General features: G+C 37.8%; 1 protein-coding gene across 3 annotated transcripts in view; it reads right to left on the reverse strand.

The window, feature by feature from the left end:
• Window positions 1-25000, reverse strand: part of LOC133640372 (apoptosis-stimulating of p53 protein 1-like) — a 115649-nt gene that overhangs the window by 12318 nt on the left and 78331 nt on the right. For all 3 annotated transcript variants that reach the window (XM_062033757.1, XM_062033756.1, XM_062033758.1), the window contains 8 exons: window positions 21996-22063; window positions 11307-11475; window positions 11010-11234; window positions 7156-7359; window positions 5003-5153; window positions 4894-4931; window positions 4493-4839; window positions 156-293 (listed from right to left, as the gene is read on the reverse strand). In XM_062033757.1, the coding sequence (XP_061889741.1) occupies window positions 156-293; window positions 4493-4839; window positions 4894-4931; window positions 5003-5153; window positions 7156-7359; window positions 11010-11234; window positions 11307-11475; window positions 21996-22063 (1340 nt within the window). The remainder of the gene's footprint in view (window positions 1-155; window positions 294-4492; window positions 4840-4893; window positions 4932-5002; window positions 5154-7155; window positions 7360-11009; window positions 11235-11306; window positions 11476-21995; window positions 22064-25000) is intronic.

Here is a 25000-nt window from a genome sequence, read left to right on the forward strand (position 1 = left end):
AGTTTCTCAGCGTGAACATGAAATATCTTGTCTTTGCAGTCTATTCCGTTGAATATAAGTTGAAAGTATTCTCTTTTTATTTACCATTTACACAACGTGACAACTTGAGGAGTTTTGGCTCGTGTACAATCCCAGTTCACCAGCATTAACTTCACCTCATATATAATCCTCTGCACCAGGTCAAACTCCCCCTCCAGCGAGGCATCCAGCAGCAGAGCCAGAGGGTTAAACTTCACCCTCAGCCCGTGCCCGCTGCGCTCTGACCAGGGCTTCTTCAAGTTGCTGCGTTTGCCCTGAAGCACAGAGAGCAGGGCACGAGTCAAGAAAGCACAGAGAGCAGGGCACGAGTCAAGAAAGCACAGAGAGCAGGACACAAGTCAAGAAAGCACGGAGAGCAGGACACAAGTCAAGAAAGCACAGAGAGCAGGGCACGAGTCAAGAAAGCACAGAGAGCAGGGCACGAGTCAAGAAAGCACAGAGAGCAGGGCACGAGTCAAGAAAGCACAGAGAGCAGGGCACGAGTCAAGAAAGCACAGAGAGCAGGACACGAGTCAAGAAAGCACAGAGAGCAGGACACAAGTCAAGAAAACACAGAGAGCAGGACACAAGTCAAGAAAGCACAGAGAGCAGGACACAAGTCAAGAAAGCACAGAGAGCAGGACACGAGTCAAGAAAGCACAGAGAGCAGGACACGAGTCAAGAAAGCACAGAGAGCAGGGCACGAGTCAAGAAAGCACAGAGAGCAGGACACGAGTCAAGAAAGCACAGAGAGCAGGACACGAGTCAAGAAAGCACAGAGAGCAGGACACAAGTCAAGAAAGCCCAGAGAGCAGGGCACAAGTCAAGAAAACACAGAGAGCAGGACACGAGTCAAGAAAGCACAGAGAGCAGGACACAAGTCAAGAAAGCCCAGAGAGCAGGGCACGAGTCAAGAAAGCACAGAGAGCAGGACACGAGTCAAGAAAGCACAGAGAGCAGGACACAAGTCAAGAAAACACAGAGAGCAGGACACGAGTCAAGAAAGCACAGAGAGCAGGACACAAGTCAAGAAAGCCCAGAGAGCAGGGCACGAGTCAAGAAAGCACAGAGAGCAGGGCACGAGTCAAGAAAGCACAGAGAGCAGGGCACGAGTCAAGAAAGCACAGAGAGCAGGGCACGAGTCAAGAAAGCACAGAGAGCAGGACACGAGTCAAGAAAGCACAGAGAGCAGGACACAAGTCAAGAAAGCCCAGAGAGCAGGGCACAAGTCAAGAAAACACAGAGAGCAGGACACAAGTCAAGAAAGCACAGAGAGCAGGACACAAGTCAAGAAAGCACAGAGAGCAGGGCACGAGTCAAGAAAGCACAGAGAGCAGGACACGAGTCAAGAAAGCACAGAGAGCAGGGCACGAGTCAAGAAAGCACAGAGAGCAGGGCACGAGTCAAGAAAGCACAGAGAGCAGGGCACGAGTCAAGAAAGCACAGAGAGCAGGGCACGAGTCAAGAAAGCACAGAGAGCAGGACACGAGTCAAGAAAGCACAGAGAGCAGGGCACGAGTCAAGAAAGCACAGAGAGCAGGACACGAGTCAAGAAAGCACAGAGAGCAGGGCACGAGTCAAGAAAGCACAGAGAGCAGGGCACCAGTCAATTCAGAATAGATTGTCAATTCTGCATCTGGTTCGAATCTTCTTTCTGTTATGAGGGCACTACACGATTCAATTCAATTCGATTCATGGGGTATAAGATTCCATTCAGAATCGATTCTCGATTCTGCATCTGGTTTGAATCTTCTTTCTGTTCTTTGGTCACTACACAATTCGATTCAATTCGGTTTTTGGGGGCAACTATTCGATCTAGAATTGATTCGATTCTCCATGTTGTTCGAATCTTCTTTTTGTTCTTTGGGCACTACACCATTCAATTCAGTTCAATTCATGGGACCAACGATTCAATTCAGAATCGTTTCTCGATTCTGCATCTGGTTCGAATCTTCGTTCTCGTTCTTTGGGCACTACACGATCCGTTCAATTGGATTCTTGGGAGTAACGATTTTATCCAAAATCGATTGTCGATTCTTCATCTTGATCGAATCTTCTTTCTGTTCTTAGGGCACTACACAATTCGATTCAATTCGGTTTTTGGGGTCAAAGATTTGATCCAGAATCGAGAATTGATTCTTCATCTTGTTCGAATCTTCTTTCTCGTTCTTTGAGCACCACACAATTTGATTCAATTCGATTTTTGGGAGTAACGATTTGATCCAGAATCGATTCTCGATTGTGCATCTTGTTCAGATATTCTTTCTGTTCTTTGGTCACTACACAATTTGATTCAATTTGGTTTTTGGGGGCAACTATTCGATCTACAATTGATTCTCGATTCTGCGTCTTGTTCAAATCTTCTTTTTGTTCTTTGGGCACTACACGATTCAATTCAATTCGATTCACGGGGGAAACGATTTGATCCAGAATCGATTCTCGATTCTGCATCTTGTTCGAATCTTCTTTCTGTTCTTTGGGCACTACACGATTCAATTCAATTTGATTCATGGGACCAACGATTCAATTCAAAATTGATTCTCGATTCTGCATCTTGTTCGAATCATCTTTCTGTTCTTAGGGCACTACACGATTGAATTTAATTCGGTTTTTGGGGGCAACTATTCGATCCAGAATTGATTCCCGATTCTCCATCTTGTTTGAATATTATTTTTGTTCTTAGGGCACTACACGATTCAATTCAATTCGATTCTTGGGGGAAACGATTTGATCAAAAATCGATTCTCGATTCTGCATCTTGTTTGAATCTTCTTTCTGCTCTTAGGGTACTACAATTTTCAATTCAATTCAATTCATGGGAGCAACGATTCAATTCAGAATCGATTCTCAATTCTGCATCTGGTTCGAATCTTCTTTCTGTTATGAGGGCACTACACGATTCAATTCAATTCGATTCATGGGGTATACGATTCCATTCAGAATCGATTCTCGATTCTGCATCTGGTTCAAATCTTCTTTCTGTTCTTTGGTCACTACACGATTCGATTCAAATCGTTTTTTGGGGGCAACTATTCAATCTAGAATTGATTCTCGATTCTCCATCTTGTTCAAATCTTCTTTTTGTTCTTTGGGCACTACACGATTCAATTCAATTCGATTCACGGGGGAAACGATTTGATCCAGAATCGATTCTCGATTCTGCATCTTGTTCGAATCTTCTTTCTGTTCTTAGGGCATTACACGATTCAATTAAATTTGATTCATGGGACCAACGATTCAATTAAGAATTGATTCTCGATTCTGCATCTTGTTCGAATCTTCTTTCTGTTCTTAGGGCACTACACGATTGAATTTAATTCGGTTTTTGGGGGCAACTATTCGATCCAGAATTGATTCCCGATTCTCCATCTTGTTTGAATATTATTTTTGTTCTTAGGGCACTACACGATTCAATTCAATTCGATTCTTGGGGGAAACGATTTGATCAAAAATCGATTCTCGATTCTGCATCTTGTTTGAATCTTCTTTCTGCTCTTAGGGTACTACAATTTTCAATTAAATTCAATTCATGGGGTATAAGATTCCATTCAGAATCGATTCTCGATTCTGCATCTGGTTCGAATCTTCTTTTTCGTTCTTTGGTCACTACACAATTCGATTCAAATCGTTTTTTGGGGGCAACTATTCAATCTAGAATTGATTCTCGATTCTCCATCTTGTTCAAATCTTCTTTTTGTTCTTTGGGCACTACACGATTCAACTCAATTCGATTCATGGGACCAACGATTCAATTCAGAATCGATTGTCGATTCTGCATCTGGTTCGAATCTTCTTTCTCGTTCTTTGGGCACTACACGATCCGATTCAATTGGATTCTTGGGAGTAACGATTTTATCCAAAATCGATTGTCGATTCTGCATCTTGATCGAATCTTCTTTCTGTTCTTAGGGCACTACACAATTCGATTCAATTCGGTTTTTGGGGGTCAAAGATTTGATCCAGAATCGAGAATTGATTCTTCATCTTGTTCGAATCTTCTTTCTCGTTCTTTGAGCACCACACAATTTGATTCAATTCGATTTTTGGGAGTAACGATTTGATCCAGAATCGATTCTCGATTCTGCATCTTGTTCAGATATTCCTTCTGTTCTTTGGTCACTACACAATTTGATTCAATTTGGTTTTTGGGGGCAACAATTCGATCTACAATTGATTCTCGATTCTGCGTCTTGTTCAAATCTTCTTTTTGTTCTTAGGGCACTACACGATTCAATTCAATTCGATTCATGGGGCCAACAATTCAATTCAGAATTGATTCTCGATTCTCCATCTTGTTCGAATCTTCTTTCCCGTTCTTTGGGCACTACACGATTCAATTAAATTCAAATCGATTCTTGGGGGCAACGATTTGATCCAGAATCGATTCTGGAACCTGCAAAGCGGCCAGCGTGGAATAAGACTACACAAAAGACCTAAACAAACGTAGCAAGATGACAAAGGGAGCAGGAAGTACCTTAGGAGGCTGTGAAGAAGGTGCAGGCGGTGACGGCGAGGGCGAAACGTGACTCGTGACTTTACGGGCCGGACTAGAATCCGAGTTGTTTTTATTCTGGTCTTCGGGCCTCACGGGAGCCGAGGCACCTCTGCTTGGCGGCCATTGGGAGCCATTGTGTTTGGTTTGTCCCGTGGTCGTCGCCTCACCGGACGTCTCGCAGGCCGCCGGAGATAAGCGACGACAGTCCAGGTTCAGGTTCTGAACTTCCGTGTCTTCTGGTGCCGGACCCTCTTGGACGTTCCCCTCTGCCGAGTGGCTGCTGTCCACGTCCCCCAGAAGACGGTCAGGCTGGTAGAAGGTGTTGCCTGCAAGAAAGTTGCTTATACGTTGGACACGTCACTGAGGTCACATGACCCTACCTGAGACTCCGTCAATGCCTCCAGCCAAGGTGTTGAACCTGCGCCACCAAAAGTCCACAATCTTTCAGTACTGATGGGAACACTTGGTCTCATTAAGTCCAACACAAACCTCTGGTACAGTAGTTTTTGGATGTTGGGGCCCTGGGGGCCCTCAGGTTCAGTGATGGAGCTGCGTTTCTTCAGGGGTCGTGGGGCGTTGCTGAGGCGGCGGCGGAGGACTTCCAGGTCAACATCGCTCTGGTACCGAAGTTGGGAGTAGGCTGAAGAGAGATGACGGTACTTCAGTCTCTTAGATGGACGGTGCAATAAAATACATGTTTGTCCTCAAAATTCTACATGCAATACCCCATAGTGACAATGTGAAAATGTTTTTATTTTTTGCAAATGTATTAAAAATATAAAACTGAAAAAGCATTGGCTCAATACTTGCCAGCCTCAAGTCTTTTTGAATAGGATGACCCAAGATTGGCACACCTATCTTTGGAAGTTATACCCGTTCAGGTTGGTTTTCATCCAGTATGTCTCTGTACATTGCTGCATTCATCTTTCCCTCCATCAGGTTAGATGAAGTGTTTGTTTTCATCCAGGATGTCTCTGTATATTGCTATATTCATCTTTCCCTCCATCAGGTTAGATGAAGTGTTTGTTTTCATCCAGGATGTCTCTGTATATTGCTATATTCATCTTTCCCTCCATCATGTTGGATGAAGTGTTGGTTTTCATTGAGGATGTCTCTGTACATTGCTGCATTCATCTTTCCCTCCATCAGGTTGGATGGGAAGTGTTAGTTTTTTTTCCAGGATGTCTCTGTACATTGCTGCATTCATCTTTCCCTCCATCATGTTGGATGAAGTGTTTGTTTTCATCCAGGATGGCTCTGGACATTGCTGAATTAATCTTTCCCTCCATCAGGTTGGATGGGAAGTGTTAGTTTTTTTTTTCCAGGATGTCTCTGTACATTGCTGCATTCATCTTTCCCTCCATCATGTTGGATGAAGTGTTTGTTTTCATCCAGGATGGCTCTGGACATTGCTGAATTAATCTTTCCCTCCATCAGGTTGTACAGAGACATACTGGATGAAAACCAACACTTCATCTAACCTGATTTAGGGAAAGATGAATGCAGCAAATTACAGAGACAGCCTGGATGAAAACCAACGCTTCATCCAACCTGATGGAGGGAAAGATGAATGCAGCAATGTACAGAGATATCCTGGATGAAAACTAACACTTCATTCAACCTGATAGAGGCAAAGATGAATGCAGCAATGTACAGAGATATCCTGGATGAAAACTAACACTTCATTCAACCTGATGGAGGGAAAGATGAATGCAGCAATGTACAGAGACATCCTGGATGAAAACTAACACTTCATTCAACCTGATAGAGGGAAAGATGAATGCAGCAATGTACAGAGATATCCTGGATGAAAACTAACACTTCATTCAACCTGATGGAGGGAAAGATGAATGCAGCAATGTACAGAGACATCCTGGATGAAAACTAACACTTCATTCAACCTGATGGAGGGAAAGATTAATGCAGCAATGTACCGAGACATCCTGGATGAAAACCAACACTTCCTCCAACCTGATGGAGGGAAAGATGAATGCAGCAATGTACGGAGACATCCTGGATGAAAACCTCCACTTCCTCCAACCTGATGGAGGGAAAGATGAATGCAACAATGTACAGAGACATCATGGATGAAAACCAACACTTCATCCAACCTGATGGAGGGAAAGATGAATGCAGCAATGCACAGAGACATCCTGGATGAAAACCAACACTTCATCCAACCTGATGGAGGGAAATATGAATACAGCAATGTACAGAGACATCCTGGATGAAAACCAACACTTCATCCAACCTGATGGAGGGAAATATGAATGCAGCAATGCACAGAGACATCCTGGACGAAAACCAACACTTCATCCAACCTGATAGAGAGAAAGATGAATGCAGCAATGCACAGAGACATCCTGGATGAAAACCAACACTTCATCCAACCTGATGGCGCTTGAGAGGTGCTGCAAAAATGAATGGGCACAACATTTTTATTTTATTTTATTTTAAAATAAATTTAAAAAAATAAAATTTCCCAATGTCATTATGGGGTATTGTGTTTGGAATTTTGAGGACAACATGAAGTTATCCCATTCGGTAACATTAAATGTGGTAAAAGTGAGTTATTTGTGGCTGCCATCCAGCCAAGATCCAACACAGCTCTTAAAGACCTCCTCACTGATGGTGTGACCTACCAACTGGAGTCAGCTTGGTAGGACTGAGAGGACGAGGGATGTTGTCCACGTTAGGAGGAGGCAGGACTTGACCATCATCAGCTTTTCCTCCTCCAACTTCTTGTCCTTCTTCCTTGTCTGGAACATCTTCTGCTGTCCTGCTGCCTCCTCCCTGGAGGACGGGCAGCGGTGTGGAAGATGGCGGCAGGATGGGTTTGCCATAGACTGTGGGGGGGGGGGGGGGAGCAAACGGGTCAGAAAGTGCCGACTTCATCTTTGTTTACTTTGTAACAACACCAAACATCCGGAGTCTATCTGGTATTGTAGTTTTGTTTGGTATGGAACTCTTGGTGTGCTACAGGTGTGCCAATTTCCCACAGAGTACACAAAAGTAACTAGCAATAGTGCCAAGGAGAAAGCAGAGCTTGAAAACACACGTCTGCCGTTCAAGTCTCCTGTTTGGGAACACTTGGTCTGTTCCTTGAAGTAAACGGGGAAGTTTATAGTGGATTCAAGGAAAGTGGTATTGTGGGTATCCATAACGAAACTACAAACTGGAGCTGTTAATGATGTACTTTAGCAAAAGGAACTAGAAGTGACTCAAAATAACATTCAAGCTGCGAGCAGCGTTAAACAGGCCCTCGCCCCCTTTGCACCACGGGGTTCAAGTTCTCCATGCCCTGACCCACCAGCAAGCATTTCGGGACCCCCAAAATGTAAAATAGTTCGCCATATTTGACACGCCGGCACAATATTGGGACTTTTGGTGTATGTTAGGGGCCTCAAGAAGGAGTCCAAACGTACAGAAGAAAACATGTCAATAGGGCCCGGGTGGTTCTCTGCATTGCCCCTCTGGGCCGTGTGCCGCTGCTCAAGCTACATTCAAATGAAATAAAAAATAAAATAAAATAAAATAAAATAAAATAAAATAAAATAAAATAAAATAAATAAAACAAAATAAAATAAAATAAAATTCAATTAATTGGAAAAAAATAAAGACAAAAAAATACAAATAATAAAATAAATAAAGAAAACATTTAATACAATTTTTTAAATAAATAGACCAAACCAAACTAAACCAGAGCAAACCAAACAAAATCACATCAAATAAAGCAAATCCACTTCATTCTGGCATGGTCATTTGTTACAATTAGAATCAGGATCTGAACTTGTGAAATTTCAGGATCCCCAAAGTATAAAAATGTTACCTGACAGGCCTGCAAAATATGGGGATATATATATATATATATATATATATATATATATATATATATATATATATATATATATATATATATATATATATATATATATATATATATATATATATATATATATGTAAATGTCCTTATTTTTGAAGGAAAAGCACTGTACTTTCCAATGAAGATAACTTTAAACTAGTCTTAACTTGAAAGAAATACACTCTATACATTGCTAATGTGGTAAATGACTATTCTAGCTGCAAATGTCTGCTTTTTGGTGCAATATCTACATATGTCCATTTCCAGCAACTATCACTCCAGTGTTCTAATGGTACAATGTGTTTGCTCATTGGCTCAGAAGGCTAATTGATAATTAGAAAAGCCTTGTGCAATCATGTTCACACATCTGAAAACACTTTAGCTCGTTACAGAAGCTACAAAACTGACCTTCCTTTGAGCAGATTGAGTTTCTGGAGCATCACATTTGTGGGGTCAATTCAACGCTCAAAATGGCCAGAAAAAGAGAACTTTCATCTGAAACTCGACAGTCTATTCTTGTTCTTAGAAATGAAGGCTATTCCACTAAATTGTTTGGGTGACCCCAAACTTTTGAACGGTAGTGTACGTATGTATATATATATATATATATATATATAAGTGTACAGCTCTGGTAATGGGTACATTGGGTAATGGGCACCCACCTGCACAAATGTACTTCAAAATGTAACAATCAAAATATATATGACTTTTTCTTTCTTTACCAGGGCATGCATATATAATATGCATTAGTTTGACCATTTAAAATCAACGATAATAAAAAGGAGATGCTTGGAAATAGCATAAAAATGCCCCAAAAACTTGGGAAAACGTGATTCATAGCGTTACGTTTACTTTTACCATCGTGAGCGTTCTGTTCAGGTATATTTCTTTTATATTTTGATAAATCATCATATTTATGCATTACTAAATTTAAATAGGTATTGATCAATCTTTAAGCTGTGTGTGTTTGATTCCAGTTTGCTTTTGACATCTTATTTAGAATTGTAGTTGAAACTTTTACAACCTTGTGTTGCGCTCATGATGGCGTAACCAAACTAGATTTCATTGAATGATCTTATTTTGAATATTTATTCCCTTTTTTACATTTAGTATATTTAAATATTCATTTATAAACATTGAATACATTTCAAATATCAATAAAATGCAATTGCCTTCATCTTATAGGGTAATATTTAGTTACACCAAGTCATGAGCGTAACACTAAGCTTCTTCACTTTGACTTGTAATATCTCTAATTCTGCTGGTGTTTTATGATTTTTTCTTTTTGGAACATGTACTATACATATAATACAATAAAGTCCCATATAAAATTATGTTTCTAGCAATACTTTAATTTTGCCTTTGAAAGTAACACTCCAATGTCCATTAGTGGAGCTGTACACACATACATACATATATATATATATATATATATATATATATATATATATATATATATATATATATATATATATATATATATATACAGTATATATATATACATATATATATATATATATATATATATATATATATATATATATATATATATATATATATATATATATATATATACAGTATATATATATAAAAGTGTAAAGAACATCATGTCATGGCTGTCTTGAGTTTCCAATCATTTCTACAACTCTTATTTTTTTGTGATGTAGTGATTGGAGCACATACTTGTTGCTCACAAAAAACATTCATGAAGTTTGCTTCTTTTATGAATTTATTATGGCTCTACTGAAAATGTGAGGGTCAAAAGTATACATACAGCAATGTTAATATTTGCTTACATGTCCCTTGGCAAGTTGACCTGCAATAAAGCGCTTTTGGTAGCCATCCACAAGCTTCTGCTTGACCACTAAATTGGTGCAGTTCAGCTAAATGTGTTGCTTTTCTGACATGGACTTGTTTCTTCAGCATTGTCCACACCTTTAAGTCAGGACTTTTGGGAAAGGCCATTCTAAAACCTTCATTCTAGCCTGATTTAGCCATTCCTTTACCACTTTTGAGGTGTGTTTGGGGTCATTGTCCTGTTGGAACACCCAACTTTGGGAAAAATGATGATCCAGAACCTTATATTTTTGAGCCTGAACACAAAGAGGATGAGCAATATGTTCTAGAAGCTGAGTGCTAAACGGATGCAGCTTTATTGTGACGCTACAGCGTTCGCAGCATTGCTCGGTGCTAAACAAACAAGCTAACCATAATAAAACAAACATTTACTGTACAATTTCCACTCTCGCTGGGATGCCGACCGACGGCACGCTCACATAGTGGGGCTTGGATGAAGATGTTGGGACACCCAACTGCGCCCAAGACCCAACCTCCGGGCTGATGATTTTAGCTTGTCCTGATCAATTTGGAGCTAATCCTTCTTTTTCATTGTCCCATTTAAAGCAGCAGTTCCATTGGCAGCAAAACAGGCCCAGAGCACCATGCTTGACGGTATGTTTGGTGTTCCTAGGATTAAGTGTATGTCAGCTTTTGTATATATAACAAAAGCCTCTTTCTTTGAAGTAATATGGACATTGATCAGAGCTGTGTATCTATTTCATGGAGTCATGTAGTTATTGATAGAACTGACATGCAATGTTTTGCTCAGTCATTCCTTGCTCAGTCATTCCTTACTTGCTCTGCCGCTGCTCCTGGTGAGAGATCCGTAGTGTTTGGTGTGAGGCTGCTGCAGGTACATGTTGTAGATGGAGCTGCTGTTCATGGTGGCAGGGCCTCTCCTAGGAGACTGGGGCCTGGAGGGATGGTCGGGCACGTATGGACGTACAGCCACAGCCGGAGGAGGATCGGTGCGCTCACTCTGGTGGGGCAGGGGGGATGAGCGGGCGCTGGAGGCGGAGCCTAACAGGAGAGGCAAACGCACTTAAGGCGTGACTTTCATAGCTTTGAAATGTTTAGTCCTTGAAGACTCACCTTGGTTGGTGTTTGGAGGGACGGAGATTTGCTGTGAGGACAAAGATGAGGTGCTAGTTGGAGGCCACCCCAGGGTGCCAGGGGCAGAGCGAGGGAGGGAGCTGGTGGAGCAGTGATGCCCCGCTGCCTGGTGGGTGGCACTGGGGTAGGTGCCATAGCCGTAAGGGAGCTGATTGACAGGAAGAGAAAGTGAAAGAAAAGCCACTGAAAACGGAGCAGAAGAAAACAAAGAAGTGTTTATGCTTGTCCTAAAACTAAGGAAGGCTGACATTGCACATGTTGGCAAATAAGTCAAGAAGGGATCAAACATAAGTAAAGACTGAGAAAGATGACATGTCAATATCTTCAATAATGATCATTCTAATCACAATTAAACACACGACAAACATTTTAGGACAACAAGTGTTTTTTATCAAGAAACTTATTTGTGAACAATTGACTTTGACTTAGACTTCCTTTTTATTGTCTTTCAAATTTGAACTTTACAGTACAAATAAGAACAACATTTTGTTGCATGAGCTCATGGTAGTGCAGGATAAAAGAGCAATAAGGTGCAGATATAAATAAATAGATTACTGTACAGATAAATATATTGCACTTTTGCATATGCATCCACGTTTATGGATGTATGTTACTGAATATGTATATATATATATATATATATATATATATATATATATATATATATATATATATATATATATATATATATATATATATATATATATACATATATATATATACATATACAGTATATGTATATATGTCCTCTGATTATATATATATATAGCAAAGAAAAAAAACATAAATTAGCAGCACCGTTTTATAAGCCGCAGGGTTTAAAGCCTGATGGTGGAACGGTTGAAGTGGGTTGAAAAATGTGAAAAGAGTAGTCACCAGAAAAAAGGGTGGAAATAGGGGTTTGGAAAAACCAGGAAATCTGAAAAGTTCTGAAAAATGTTTAAACTTGGAAAAAAAGGGTAGTTTGAATGTCCAGGATGGTGGAATGTGTTGAAGGTGGAATGGTTTGAATAGGTTGAAAAATGTGGAAATGGTGGACCTTTGAAAAATGTCCAATTCATTTTGAATGGGAAAAATGTCCAAGAAAACCTGGAATTCTGGGAATTTTTGGAATTTGTCAAGGGAAAGCCAGCGATTCCTGAACAGGCTGAACAGTTTGAATCAGATGGAAAATGTGGGAATTGTGGAGCTTTGAAGAATGTCCCATTGATATCAATGGCAATTTCCAAAAATTTGGGAATTTCGGGAAAAGAGGGAATTTAAAAAAAAAAAAAGGTAAAAAAAACTTGAATGGTCTGAATGAGTTGAAATGGTTGGTGTTGGAATTTTTCAAATCGGTTGAGAAATGTTGGAAGTAGTAAAATGTTGAATTGAGAAATGGTATTATGGAATTCCTGGAATTTTTCCAGTTTAAAAAGCAACTTCGTTTTTTTTCCTGATTAAGAGGAATGTTTTGATGGTGGAACGGTTGAAGTGGGTTGAAACATGTGGGAGGAGTAGTCGACAGAAAAAAGGGTGGAAATAGCGCTTTGGAAAACCAGGAAATCTGGAAAATTGTGAAAGGCAGTTTGAATGTCCAGGATGGTGGAATGTGTTGAAGGTGGAATGGTTTGAATAGGTTGAAAAATGTGGAAATGGTGGACGTTTGAAAAATGTCCAATTCATTTTGAATGGGAAAAATGCCCAAGAAAACCTGGAATTCTGGGAATTTTTGGAATTTGTCAAGGGAAAGCCAGCGATTCCTGAACAGGCTGAACAGTTTGAATCAGATGAAAAATGTGGGAATTGTGGAGCTTTGAAGAATGTCCCATTGATATCAATGGCAATTTCCAAAAATTTGGGAATTTCGGGAAAGGAGGGATTTTTTTTTTAAAAATGGTAAAAAAAAACTTGAATGGTCTGAATGAGTTGAAATGGTTGGTGTTGGAATTTTTCAAATTGGTTAAAAAACGTTGGAAGTAGTAAAATGTTGAATTGAGAAATGGTATTACGGAATTCCTGGAATTTTTCCAGTTTAAAAAGCAACTTTGTTGTTTTTCCTGATTAAGAGGAATGTTTTGATGGTGGAACGGTTGAAGTGGGTTGAAACATGTGGGAGGAGTAGTCGCCAGAAAAAAGGGTGGAAATAGCGCTTTGGAAAACCATGAAATCTGGAAAATTGTGAAAAAATGTTAAACTTGGAAAAAAGGTAGTTTGAATTTCAAGGATGGTGGAATGTGTTGAAGGTGGAATGGTTTGAATAGGTTGAAAAATGTGGAAATGGTGGACGTTTGAAAAATGTCCAATTCATTTTGAATGGGAAAAATGTCCAAGAAAACCTGGAATTCTGGGAATTTTTGGAATTTGTCAAGTGAAAGCCCGCAATTCCCGAATAGGCTGAACAGTTTGAAGTTGGAACGCTTTGAATCAGATGAAAAATGTGGGAATTGTGGAGCTTTGAAGAATGTCCCATTGATATCAATGGCAATTTCCAAAAATTTGGGAATTTCGGGAAAAGAGGGAATAAAAAAAAAAAATGTTGAAAAAAACTTGAATGGTCTGAATGAGTTGAAATGGTTGGTGTTGGAATTTTTCAAATCGGTTGAAAAATGTTGGAAGTAGTAACATGTTGAATTGAGAAATGGTATTACGGAATTCCTGGAATTCTGGGAATTTTTCCAGTTTAAAAAACAACTTCGTTTTTTGTCCTGATTAAGAGGAATGTTTTGATGGTGGAACGGTTGAAGTGGGTTGAAAAATGTGGGAGGAGTAGTCGCCAGAAAAAAGGGTGGAAATAGGGCTTTGGAAAACCAGGAAATCTGAAGAGTTCTGAAATTTTTTTAAACTTGGAAAAAAAGTAGTTAGAATTTTCAGGATGAGTGGAATGTGTTGAAGGTGGAATGGTTTGAATAGGTTGAAAAATGTGGAAATGGTGGAAGCTTGAAAAATGTCCAAATCATTTTGAATAGGAAAAATGTCCCGGAAAACCTGGAATTCTGGGAATTTTTGGAACTTGTCAAGGGAAAGCCAGCGATTCCCGAACAGGCTGAACGGTTTGAATCAGAGGAAAAATGTGGGAATTGTGGAGCTTTGAAGAATGTCCCATTGATATCAATGGCAATTTCCAAAAATTTGGGAATTTCGGGAAAGGAGGGAATTTTTTTAAAAAATGGTAAAAAAAAACTTGAATGGTCTGAATGAGTTGAAATGGTTGGTGTTGGAATTTTTCAAATTGGTTAAAAAATGTTGGAAGTAGTAAAATGTTGAATTGAGAAATGGTATTCCTGGAATTTTTCCAGTTTAAAAAGCAACTTCGTAGTTTTTCCTGATTAAGAGGAATATTTTGATGGTGGAACGGTTGAAGTGGGTTGAAACATGTGGGAGGAGTAGTCGCCAGAAAAAGGGTGGAAATAGCGCTTTGGAAAACCAGGAAATCTGAAAAGTTCTGAAAATGTTTTAAACTTGAAAAAAAAGGTTAGTTTGAATGTCCAGGATGGTGGAATGTGTTGAAGGTGGAATGGTTTGAATAGGTTGAAAAATGTGGAAATGGTGAAAGCTTGAAAAATTGCCAAATCATTTTGAATGGGAAAAATGTCCCGGAAAACCTGGAATTCTGGGAATTTTTGGAATTTGTCAAGGGAAAGCCAGCGATTCCCGAACAGGCTGAACAGTTTGAATCAGATGGAAAATGTGGGAATTGTGGAGCTTTGAAGAATGTCCCATTGATATCAATGGCAATTTCCAAAAATTTGGGAATTTCAGGAAAAGAGGGAATTTTTTTAAAAATGGTAAAATAAACAAACTTGAATGGTCTGACTGAGTTGAAATGGTTGGTGTTGGAATTTTTCAAATCGGTTGAGAAATGTTGGAAGTAGTAACATGTTGAATTGAGAAATGGTATTACGGAATTCCTGGAATTCTGGGAATTTTTCCAGTTTAAAAAACAACTTTGTTTTTTGTCCTGATTAAGAGGAATGTTTTGATGGTGGAACGGTTGAAGTGGGTTGAAACATGTGGGAGGAGTAGTCGCCAGAAAAAAGGGTGGAAATAGCGCTTTGGAAATACCAGGAAATCTGGAAAGTCCTGAAATTTTTTTAAACTTGGAAAAAATGTAGTTTAAATTTCCAGGATGGTGGAATGTGTTGAAGGTGGAATGGTTTGAATATATTGATAAATGTGGAAATGGTGGAAGCTTGAAAAATGTCCAATTCATTTTGAATGGGAAAAATGTCCCGGAAAACCTGGAATTCTGGGAATTTTTGGAATTTGTCAAGGGAAAGCCAGCGATTCCTGAATAAGCTGAACAGTTTGAATCAGATGGAAAATGTGGGAATTGTGGAGCTTTGAAGAATGTCCCATTGATATCAATGGCAATTTCCAAAAATTGGGGAATTTCGGGAAAAGAGGGAATTAAAAAAAAAAAAAAAGGTAAAAAAAACTTGAATGGTCTGAATGAGTTGAAATGGTTGGTGTTGGAATTTTTCAAATCGGTTGAAAAATGAAATGGTATTACGGAATTCCTGGAATTCTGGGAATTTTTCCAGTTTAAAAAACAACTTCGTTTTTTGTCCAGATTAAGATGAATGTTTTGATGGTGGAACGGTTGAAGTGGGTTGAAAAATGTGGGAGGAGTCGTCGCCAGAAAAAAAGGGTGGAAATAGCGCTTTGGAAAACCAGGAAATCTGAAAAGTTCTGAAAATGTTTTAAACTTGAAAAAAAAAGAGGGTAGTTTGAATGTCCAGGATGAGTGGAATGTGTTGAAGGTGGAATGGTTTGAATAGGTTGAAAAATGTGGAAATGGTGGACGTTTGAAAAATGTCCAATTCATTTTGAATGGGAAAAATGTCCCGGAAAACCTGGAATTCTGGGAATTTTTAGAATTTGTCAAGGGAAAGCCAGCGATTCCTGAACAGGCTGAACAGTTTGAATCAGATGAAAAATGTGGGAATTTTGGAGCTTTGAAGAATGTCCCATTGATATCAATGGCAATTTCCAAAAATTTGGGAATTTCAGGAAAAGAGGGAATTTTTTTAAAAAATGGTAAAAAAAAAACTTGAATGGTCTGACTGAGTTGAAATGGTTGGTGTTGGAATTTTTCAAATCGGTTGAGAAATGTTGGAAGTAGTAACATGTTGAATTGAGAAATGGTATTACGGAATTCCTGGAATTCTGGGAATTTTTTCAGTTTAAAAAACAACTTTGTTTTTTGTCCTGATTAAGAGGAATGTTTTGATGGTGGAACGGTTGAAGTGGGTTGAAACATGTGGGAGGAGTAGTCGCCAGAAAAAAGGGTGGAAATAGCGCTTTGGAAATACCAGGAAATCTGGAAAGTCCTGAAATTTTTTTAAACTTGGAAAAAATGTAGTTTAAATTTCCAGGATGGTGGAATGTGTTGAAGGTGGAATGGTTTGAATATATTGATAAATGTGGAAATGGTGGAAGCTTGAAAAATGTCCAATTCATTTTGAATGGGAAAAATGTCCCGGAAAACCTGGAATTCTGGGAATTTTTGGAATTTGTCAAGGGAAAGCCAGCGATTCCTGAATAAGCTGAACAGTTTGAATCAGATGGAAAATGTGGGAATTGTGGAGCTTTGAAGAATGTCCCATTGATATCAATGGCAATTTCCAAAAATTGGGGAATTTCGGGAAAAGAGGGAATTAAAAAAAAAAAAAAAGGTAAAAAAAACTTGAATGGTCTGAATGAGTTGAAATGGTTGGTGTTGGAATTTTTCAAATCGGTTGAAAAATGAAATGGTATTACGGAATTCCTGGAATTCTGGGAATTTTTCCAGTTTAAAAAACAACTTCGTTTTTTGTCCAGATTAAGATGAATGTTTTGATGGTGGAACGGTTGAAGTGGGTTGAAAAATGTGGGAGGAGTCGTCGCCAGAAAAAAAGGGTGGAAATAGCGCTTTGGAAAACCAGGAAATCTGAAAAGTTCTGAAAATGTTTTAAACTTGAAAAAAAAAGAGGGTAGTTTGAATGTCCAGGATGAGTGGAATGTGTTGAAGGTGGAATGGTTTGAATAGGTTGAAAAATGTGGAAATGGTGGACGTTTGAAAAATGTCCAATTCATTTTGAATGGGAAAAATGTCCCGGAAAACCTGGAATTCTGGGAATTTTTAGAATTTGTCAAGGGAAAGCCAGCGATTCCTGAACAGGCTGAACAGTTTGAATCAGATGAAAAATGTGGGAATTTTGGAGCTTTGAAGAATGTCCCATTGATATCAATGGCAATTTCCAAAAATTTGGGAATTTCAGGAAAAGAGGGAATTTTTTTAAAAAATGGTAAAAAAAAAACTTGAATGGTCTGACTGAGTTGAAATGGTTGGTGTTGGAATTTTTCAAATCGGTTGAGAAATGTTGGAAGTAGTAACATGTTGAATTGAGAAATGGTATTACGGAATTCCTGGAATTCTGGGAATTTTTTCAGTTTAAAAAACAACTTTGTTTTTTGTCCTGATTAAGAGGAATGTTTTGATGGTGGAACGGTTGAAGTGGGTTGAAACATGTGGGAGGAGTAGTCGCCAGAAAAAAGGGTGGAAATAGCGCTTTGGAAATACCAGGAAATCTGGAAAGTCCTGAAATTTTTTTAAACTTGGAAAAAATGTAGTTTAAATTTCCAGGATGGTGGAATGTGTTGAAGGTGGAATGGTTTGAATATATTGATAAATGTGGAAATGGTGGAAGCTTGAAAAATGTCCAATTCATTTTGAATGGGAAAAATGTCCCGGAAAACCTGGAATTCTGGGAATTTTTGGAATTTGTCAAGGGAAAGCCAGCGATTCCTGAATAAGCTGAACAGTTTGAATCAGATGGAAAATGTGGGAATTGTGGAGCTTTGAAGAATGTCCCATTGATATCAATGGCAATTTCCAAAAATTGGGGAATTTCGGGAAAAGAGGGAATTAAAAAAAAAAAAAAAGGTAAAAAAAACTTGAATGGTCTGAATGAGTTGAAATGGTTGGTGTTGGAATTTTTCAAATCGGTTGAAAAATGAAATGGTATTACGGAATTCCTGGAATTCTGGGAATTTTTCCAGTTTAAAAAACAACTTCGTTTTTTGTCCAGATTAAGATGAATGTTTTGATGGTGGAACGGTTGAAGTGGGTTGAAAAATGTGGGAGGAGTCGTCGCCAGAAAAAAAGGGTGGAAATAGCGCTTTGGAAAACCAGGAAATCTGAAAAGTTCTGAAAATGTTTTAAACTTGAAAAAAAAAGAGGGTAGTTTGAATGTCCAGGATGAGTGGAATGTGTTGAAGGTGGAATGGTTTGAATAGGTTGAAAAATGTGGAAATGGTGGACGTTTGAAAAATGTCCAATTCATTTTGAATGGGAAAAATGTCCCGGAAAACCTGGAATTCTGGGAATTTTTAGAATTTGTCAAGGGAAAGCCAGCGATTCCTGAACAGGCTGAACAGTTTGAATCAGATGAAAAATGTGGGAATTTTGGAGCTTTGAAGAATGTCCCATTGATATCAATGGCAATTTCCAAAAATTTGGGAATTTCAGGAAAAGAGGGAATTTTTTTTAAAAATGGTAAAAAAAAAACTTGAATGGTCTGACTGAGTTGAAATGGTTGGTGTTGGAATTTTTCAAATCGGTTGAGAAATGTTGGAAGTAGTAACATGTTGAATTGAGAAATGGTATTACGGAATTCCTGGAATTCTGGGAATTTTTTCAGTTTAAAAAACAACTTTGTTTTTTGTCCTGATTAAGAGGAATGTTTTGATGGTGGAACGGTTGAAGTGGGTTGAAACATGTGGGAGGAGTAGTCGCCAGAAAAAAGGGTGGAAATAGCGCTTTGGAAATACCAGGAAATCTGGAAAGTCCTGAAATTTTTTTAAACTTGGAAAAAATGTAGTTTAAATTTCCAGGATGGTGGAATGTGTTGAAGGTGGAATGGTTTGAATATATTGATAAATGTGGAAATGGTGGAAGCTTGAAAAATGTCCAATTCATTTTGAATGGGAAAAATGTCCCGGAAAACCTGGAATTCTGGGAATTTTTGGAATTTGTCAAGGGAAAGCCAGCGATTCCTGAATAAGCTGAACAGTTTGAATCAGATGGAAAATGTGGGAATTGTGGAGCTTTGAAGAATGTCCCATTGATATCAATGGCAATTTCCAAAAATTGGGGAATTTCGGGAAAAGAGGGAATTAAAAAAAAAAAAAAAGGTAAAAAAAACTTGAATGGTCTGAATGAGTTGAAATGGTTGGTGTTGGAATTTTTCAAATCGGTTGAAAAATGAAATGGTATTACGGAATTCCTGGAATTCTGGGAATTTTTCCAGTTTAAAAAACAACTTCGTTTTTTGTCCAGATTAAGATGAATGTTTTGATGGTGGAACGGTTGAAGTGGGTTGAAAAATGTGGGAGGAGTCGTCGCCAGAAAAAAAGGGTGGAAATAGCGCTTTGGAAAACCAGGAAATCTGAAAAGTTCTGAAAATGTTTTAAACTTGAAAAAAAAAGAGGGTAGTTTGAATGTCCAGGATGAGTGGAATGTGTTGAAGGTGGAATGGTTTGAATAGGTTGAAAAATGTGGAAATGGTGGACGTTTGAAAAATGTCCAATTCATTTTGAATGGGAAAAATGTCCCGGAAAACCTGGAATTCTGGGAATTTTTAGAATTTGTCAAGGGAAAGCCAGCGATTCCTGAACAGGCTGAACAGTTTGAATCAGATGAAAAATGTGGGAATTTTGGAGCTTTGAAGAATGTCCCATTGATATCAATGGCAATTTCCAAAAATTTGGGAATTTCAGGAAAAGAGGGAATTTTTTTAAAAAATGGTAAAAAAAAAACTTGAATGGTCTGACTGAGTTGAAATGGTTGGTGTTGGAATTTTTCAAATCGGTTGAGAAATGTTGGAAGTAGTAACATGTTGAATTGAGAAATGGTATTACGGAATTCCTGGAATTCTGGGAATTTTTTCAGTTTAAAAAACAACTTTGTTTTTTGTCCTGATTAAGAGGAATGTTTTGATGGTGGAACGGTTGAAGTGGGTTGAAACATGTGGGAGGAGTAGTCGACAGAAAAAAGGGTGGAAATAGCGCTTTGGAAATACCAGGAAATCTGGAAAGTCCTGAAATTTTTTTAAACTTGGAAAAAATGTAGTTTAAATTTCCAGGATGGTGGAATGTGTTGAAGGTGGAATGGTTTGAATATATTGATAAATGTGGAAATGGTGGAAGCTTGAAAAATGTCCAATTCATTTTGAATGGGAAAAATGTCCCGGAAAACCTGGAATTCTGGGAATTTTTGGAATTTGTCAAGGGAAAGCCAGCGATTCCTGAATAAGCTGAACAGTTTGAATCAGATGGAAAATGTGGGAATTGTGGAGCTTTGAAGAATGTCCCATTGATATCAATGGCAATTTCCAAAAATTGGGGAATTTCGGGAAAAGAGGGAATTAAAAAAAAAAAAAAAGGTAAAAAAAACTTGAATGGTCTGAATGAGTTGAAATGGTTGGTGTTGGAATTTTTCAAATCGGTTGAAAAATGAAATGGTATTACGGAATTCCTGGAATTCTGGGAATTTTTCCAGTTTAAAAAACAACTTCGTTTTTTGTCCAGATTAAGATGAATGTTTTGATGGTGGAACGGTTGAAGTGGGTTGAAAAATGTGGGAGGAGTCGTCGCCAGAAAAAAAGGGTGGAAATAGCGCTTTGGAAAACCAGGAAATCTGAAAAGTTCTGAAAATGTTTTAAACTTGAAAAAAAAAGAGGGTAGTTTGAATGTCCAGGATGAGTGGAATGTGTTGAAGGTGGAATGGTTTGAATAGGTTGAAAAATGTGGAAATGGTGGACGTTTGAAAAATGTCCAATTCATTTTGAATGGGAAAAATGTCCCGGAAAACCTGGAATTCTGGGAATTTTTAGAATTTGTCAAGGGAAAGCCAGCGATTCCTGAACAGGCTGAACAGTTTGAATCAGATGAAAAATGTGGGAATTTTGGAGCTTTGAAGAATGTCCCATTGATATCAATGGCAATTTCCAAAAATTTGGGAATTTCAGGAAAAGAGGGAATTTTTTTAAAAAATGGTAAAAAAAAAACTTGAATGGTCTGACTGAGTTGAAATGGTTGGTGTTGGAATTTTTCAAATCGGTTGAGAAATGTTGGAAGTAGTAACATGTTGAATTGAGAAATGGTATTACGGAATTCCTGGAATTCTGGGATTTTTTTCAGTTTAAAAAACAACTTTGTTTTTTGTCCTGATTAAGAGGAATGTTTTGATGGTGGAACGGTTGAAGTGGGTTGAAACATGTGGGAGGAGTAGTCGCCAGAAAAAAAGGGTGGAAATAGCGCTTTGGAAATACCAGGAAATCTGGAAAGTCCTGAAATTTTTTTAAACTTGGAAAAAAAAGTAGTTTAAATTTCCAGGATGAGTGGAATGTGTTGAAGGTGGAATGGTTTGAATAGGTTGAAAAATGTGGAAATGGTGGAAGCTTGAAAAATGTCCAATTCATTTTGAATGGGAAAACTCTGGTAGTTGTGTGTAGTACATTTTATTGTCGTGTTTTTTTCAAACCAAACATGCTATTTAAAAGTTGATCTTCTTGTTATATTTCAAAAAGGTGGTGTTTTTAGTGAGGGCAGCAAGCACGGATTCAATTGATGTGGGTTCATGTCAGTGGTGCTGATGGGAGTTACAAGTTGGGCCGTGGGACCAGAGGAGTGTAAAAACTGTACCTGTTCTGGAGCAGTAGTCTTCCAGTTGGCCACTTTTGTACCAGTACTAGTCCACGATGCATCACTGGCTGGACGACAAAAGAGGGAGAATAAAAAAACGCAGGTTAGATCATTAAATTGTTAAAAGAGAGAAATGGGAAGTTTCATGAGAAAATGAGCAGAAGAAAAACTGGGTAAAGTAAGCTGAAGAGGAGGTCTATGGAGGTGTGCTAGCATGAAGTCACATAGACGAGACTTATTTGCTGCTAAATTGTTATTATTTGATCTTATGTGCAGGAACTCTGATGACATCCCATCACAGACACGAGTGACAAAAATAAAGTGGGTATGGTACCAAGAGTCTGGTCTCACCTTGTGTCAAAGTCAGACATCAGACAATAGTGGGATCTTCAAAGTCTGACTTACCAAGGACTTAGTCCCAATCAAGCCAGCCTGCCACGGCCCACGTGTGCTCCGGGTGTAGTTTCCTTTGTGTTGCTCGGGCGACTCCCACATTAAAAATAGTCCCGGGCATGACGTTAAAGTGCATCCGGCAGTGGAGGCTCCTCTATGGGGTCTTGGGGCACTAACCCCTTTACTACTGTTACCCCAGGTGGGCCCTTGGCAAAGGCCTAGTACCTGACTGCCCCCTAGCCAGGGATACGGTGAAGACCTCAACGGCGGAGCAGGCGGAAGACGGTAGATTTAAGAACCACCACAACGGCTGCGATGGCGGAAGAAGGCTGCAGCAGAAAAGGGTCCCCAGTCGTCTTGGACTCCATGCCACTAGACCCATTCTGTCAAGGATGGTGTGGTGACTGTCCGTGCACCAGTCTCACCATGTTAAACTAAGTCACGCACAGGCATCCTCCATAAAGGGATACACCCCTACCAGGAGGATCGTCATACTTGGCCAACTTTGACATCCAACTTATACCCGGAGAAGCCCAGAAAGACACACCCGCGTGAGGATTATGATGAGTTTTTCACCTAAATGGAAGCATCCCATCAGTCTTTATCCCTGTGAGAGCAGACATTGTACAGTAAGTGATTGTTTTATTATGTTTGTATATCCTGTTTAGCACCTAGCGATACTGCTACATGATGCTTAGTGTTCCACTGAAGCTGGATCTGCTTATCAATCAGCTTCTAAAACTTGTAGATCATCCTCTTTATATTCAGGCTCAAAAATATAAGGTTCTGGATCATCATTTGTCCCAAAGTAGTCTTTGTTGTCTCAAGAAGTCTGCTTGATTAGTAGTTGTTGAAGGAAATACATGTTATTATGAATGTTACTACATGACATATATACTTACATCATGTATGTATTACATGTTATTATGAATGCTACTACATGACATATATACTTACATCATGTATATATGACATGTTATTATGAATGTTACTACATGACATATATACTTACATCATGTATATATTACATGTTATTATGAATGTTACTACATGACATATATACTTACATCATGTATATATTACATGTTATTATGAATGTTACTACATGACATATATACTTACATCATGTATATATTACATGTTATTATGAATGTTACTACATGACATATATACTTACATCATGTATATATTACATGTTATTATGAATGTTACTACATGACATATATACTCACATCATGTATATATTACATGTTATTATAAATGTTACTAGATACTACATATACTTGCATCATGTATATATTACATGTTATTAAGAATGTTACTACATGACATATATACTTACATCATGTATATATTACATGTTATTATGAATGTTACTACATGACATATATACTTACATCATGTATATATTACATGTTATTATGAATGTTACTACATGACATATATACTACATCATGTATATATTACATGTTATTATGAATGTTACTACATGACATATATACTTACATCATGTATATATTACATGTTATTATGAATGTTACTACATGACATATATACTTACATCATGTATATATTACATGTTATTATGAATGTTACTACATGACATATATACTTACATCATGTATATATTACATGTTATTATGAATGTTACTACATGACATATATACTTACATCATGTATATATTACATGTTATTATGAATGTTACTACATGACATATATACTTACATCATGTATATATTACATGTTATTATGAATGTTACTACATGACATATATACTCACATCATGTATATATTACATGTTATTATGAATGTTACTACATGACATATATACTCACATCATGTATATATTACATGTTATTATGAATGTTACTAGATACTACATATATACTTACATCATGTATATATGACATGTTATTATGAATGTTACTACATGACATATATACTTACATCATGTATATATTACATGTTATTATGAATGTTACTACATGACATATATACTTACATCATGTATATATTACATGTTATTATGAATGTTACTACATGACGTATATACTTACATCATGTATATATTACATGTTATTATGAATGTTACTACATGACATATATACTTACATCATGTATATATTACATGTTATTATGAATGTTACTACATGACATATATACTTACATCATGTATATATTACATGTTATTATGAATGTTACTACATGACGTATATACTTACATCATGTATATATTACATGTTATTATGAATGTTACTACATGACATATATACTTACATCATGTATATATTACATGTTATTATGAATGTTACTACATGACATATATACTTACATCATGTATATATTACATGTTATTATAAATGTTACTACATTAAATATATACTCACATCATGTATATATTACATGTTATTATGAATGTTACTAGATACTACATATATACTTACATTATGTGTATATTACATGTTATTATGAATGTTACTACATTAAATATATACTCACATCATGTATATATTACATGTTATTATGAATGTTACTAGATACTACATATATACTTACATCATGTATATATGACATGTTATTATGAATGTTACTACATGACATATATACTTAC

The sequence above is a fragment of the Entelurus aequoreus genome, linkage group LG23 (assembly GCF_033978785.1).
Source record: "Entelurus aequoreus isolate RoL-2023_Sb linkage group LG23, RoL_Eaeq_v1.1, whole genome shotgun sequence".
NCBI classification, from domain to species: domain Eukaryota; kingdom Metazoa; phylum Chordata; class Actinopteri; order Syngnathiformes; family Syngnathidae; genus Entelurus; species Entelurus aequoreus.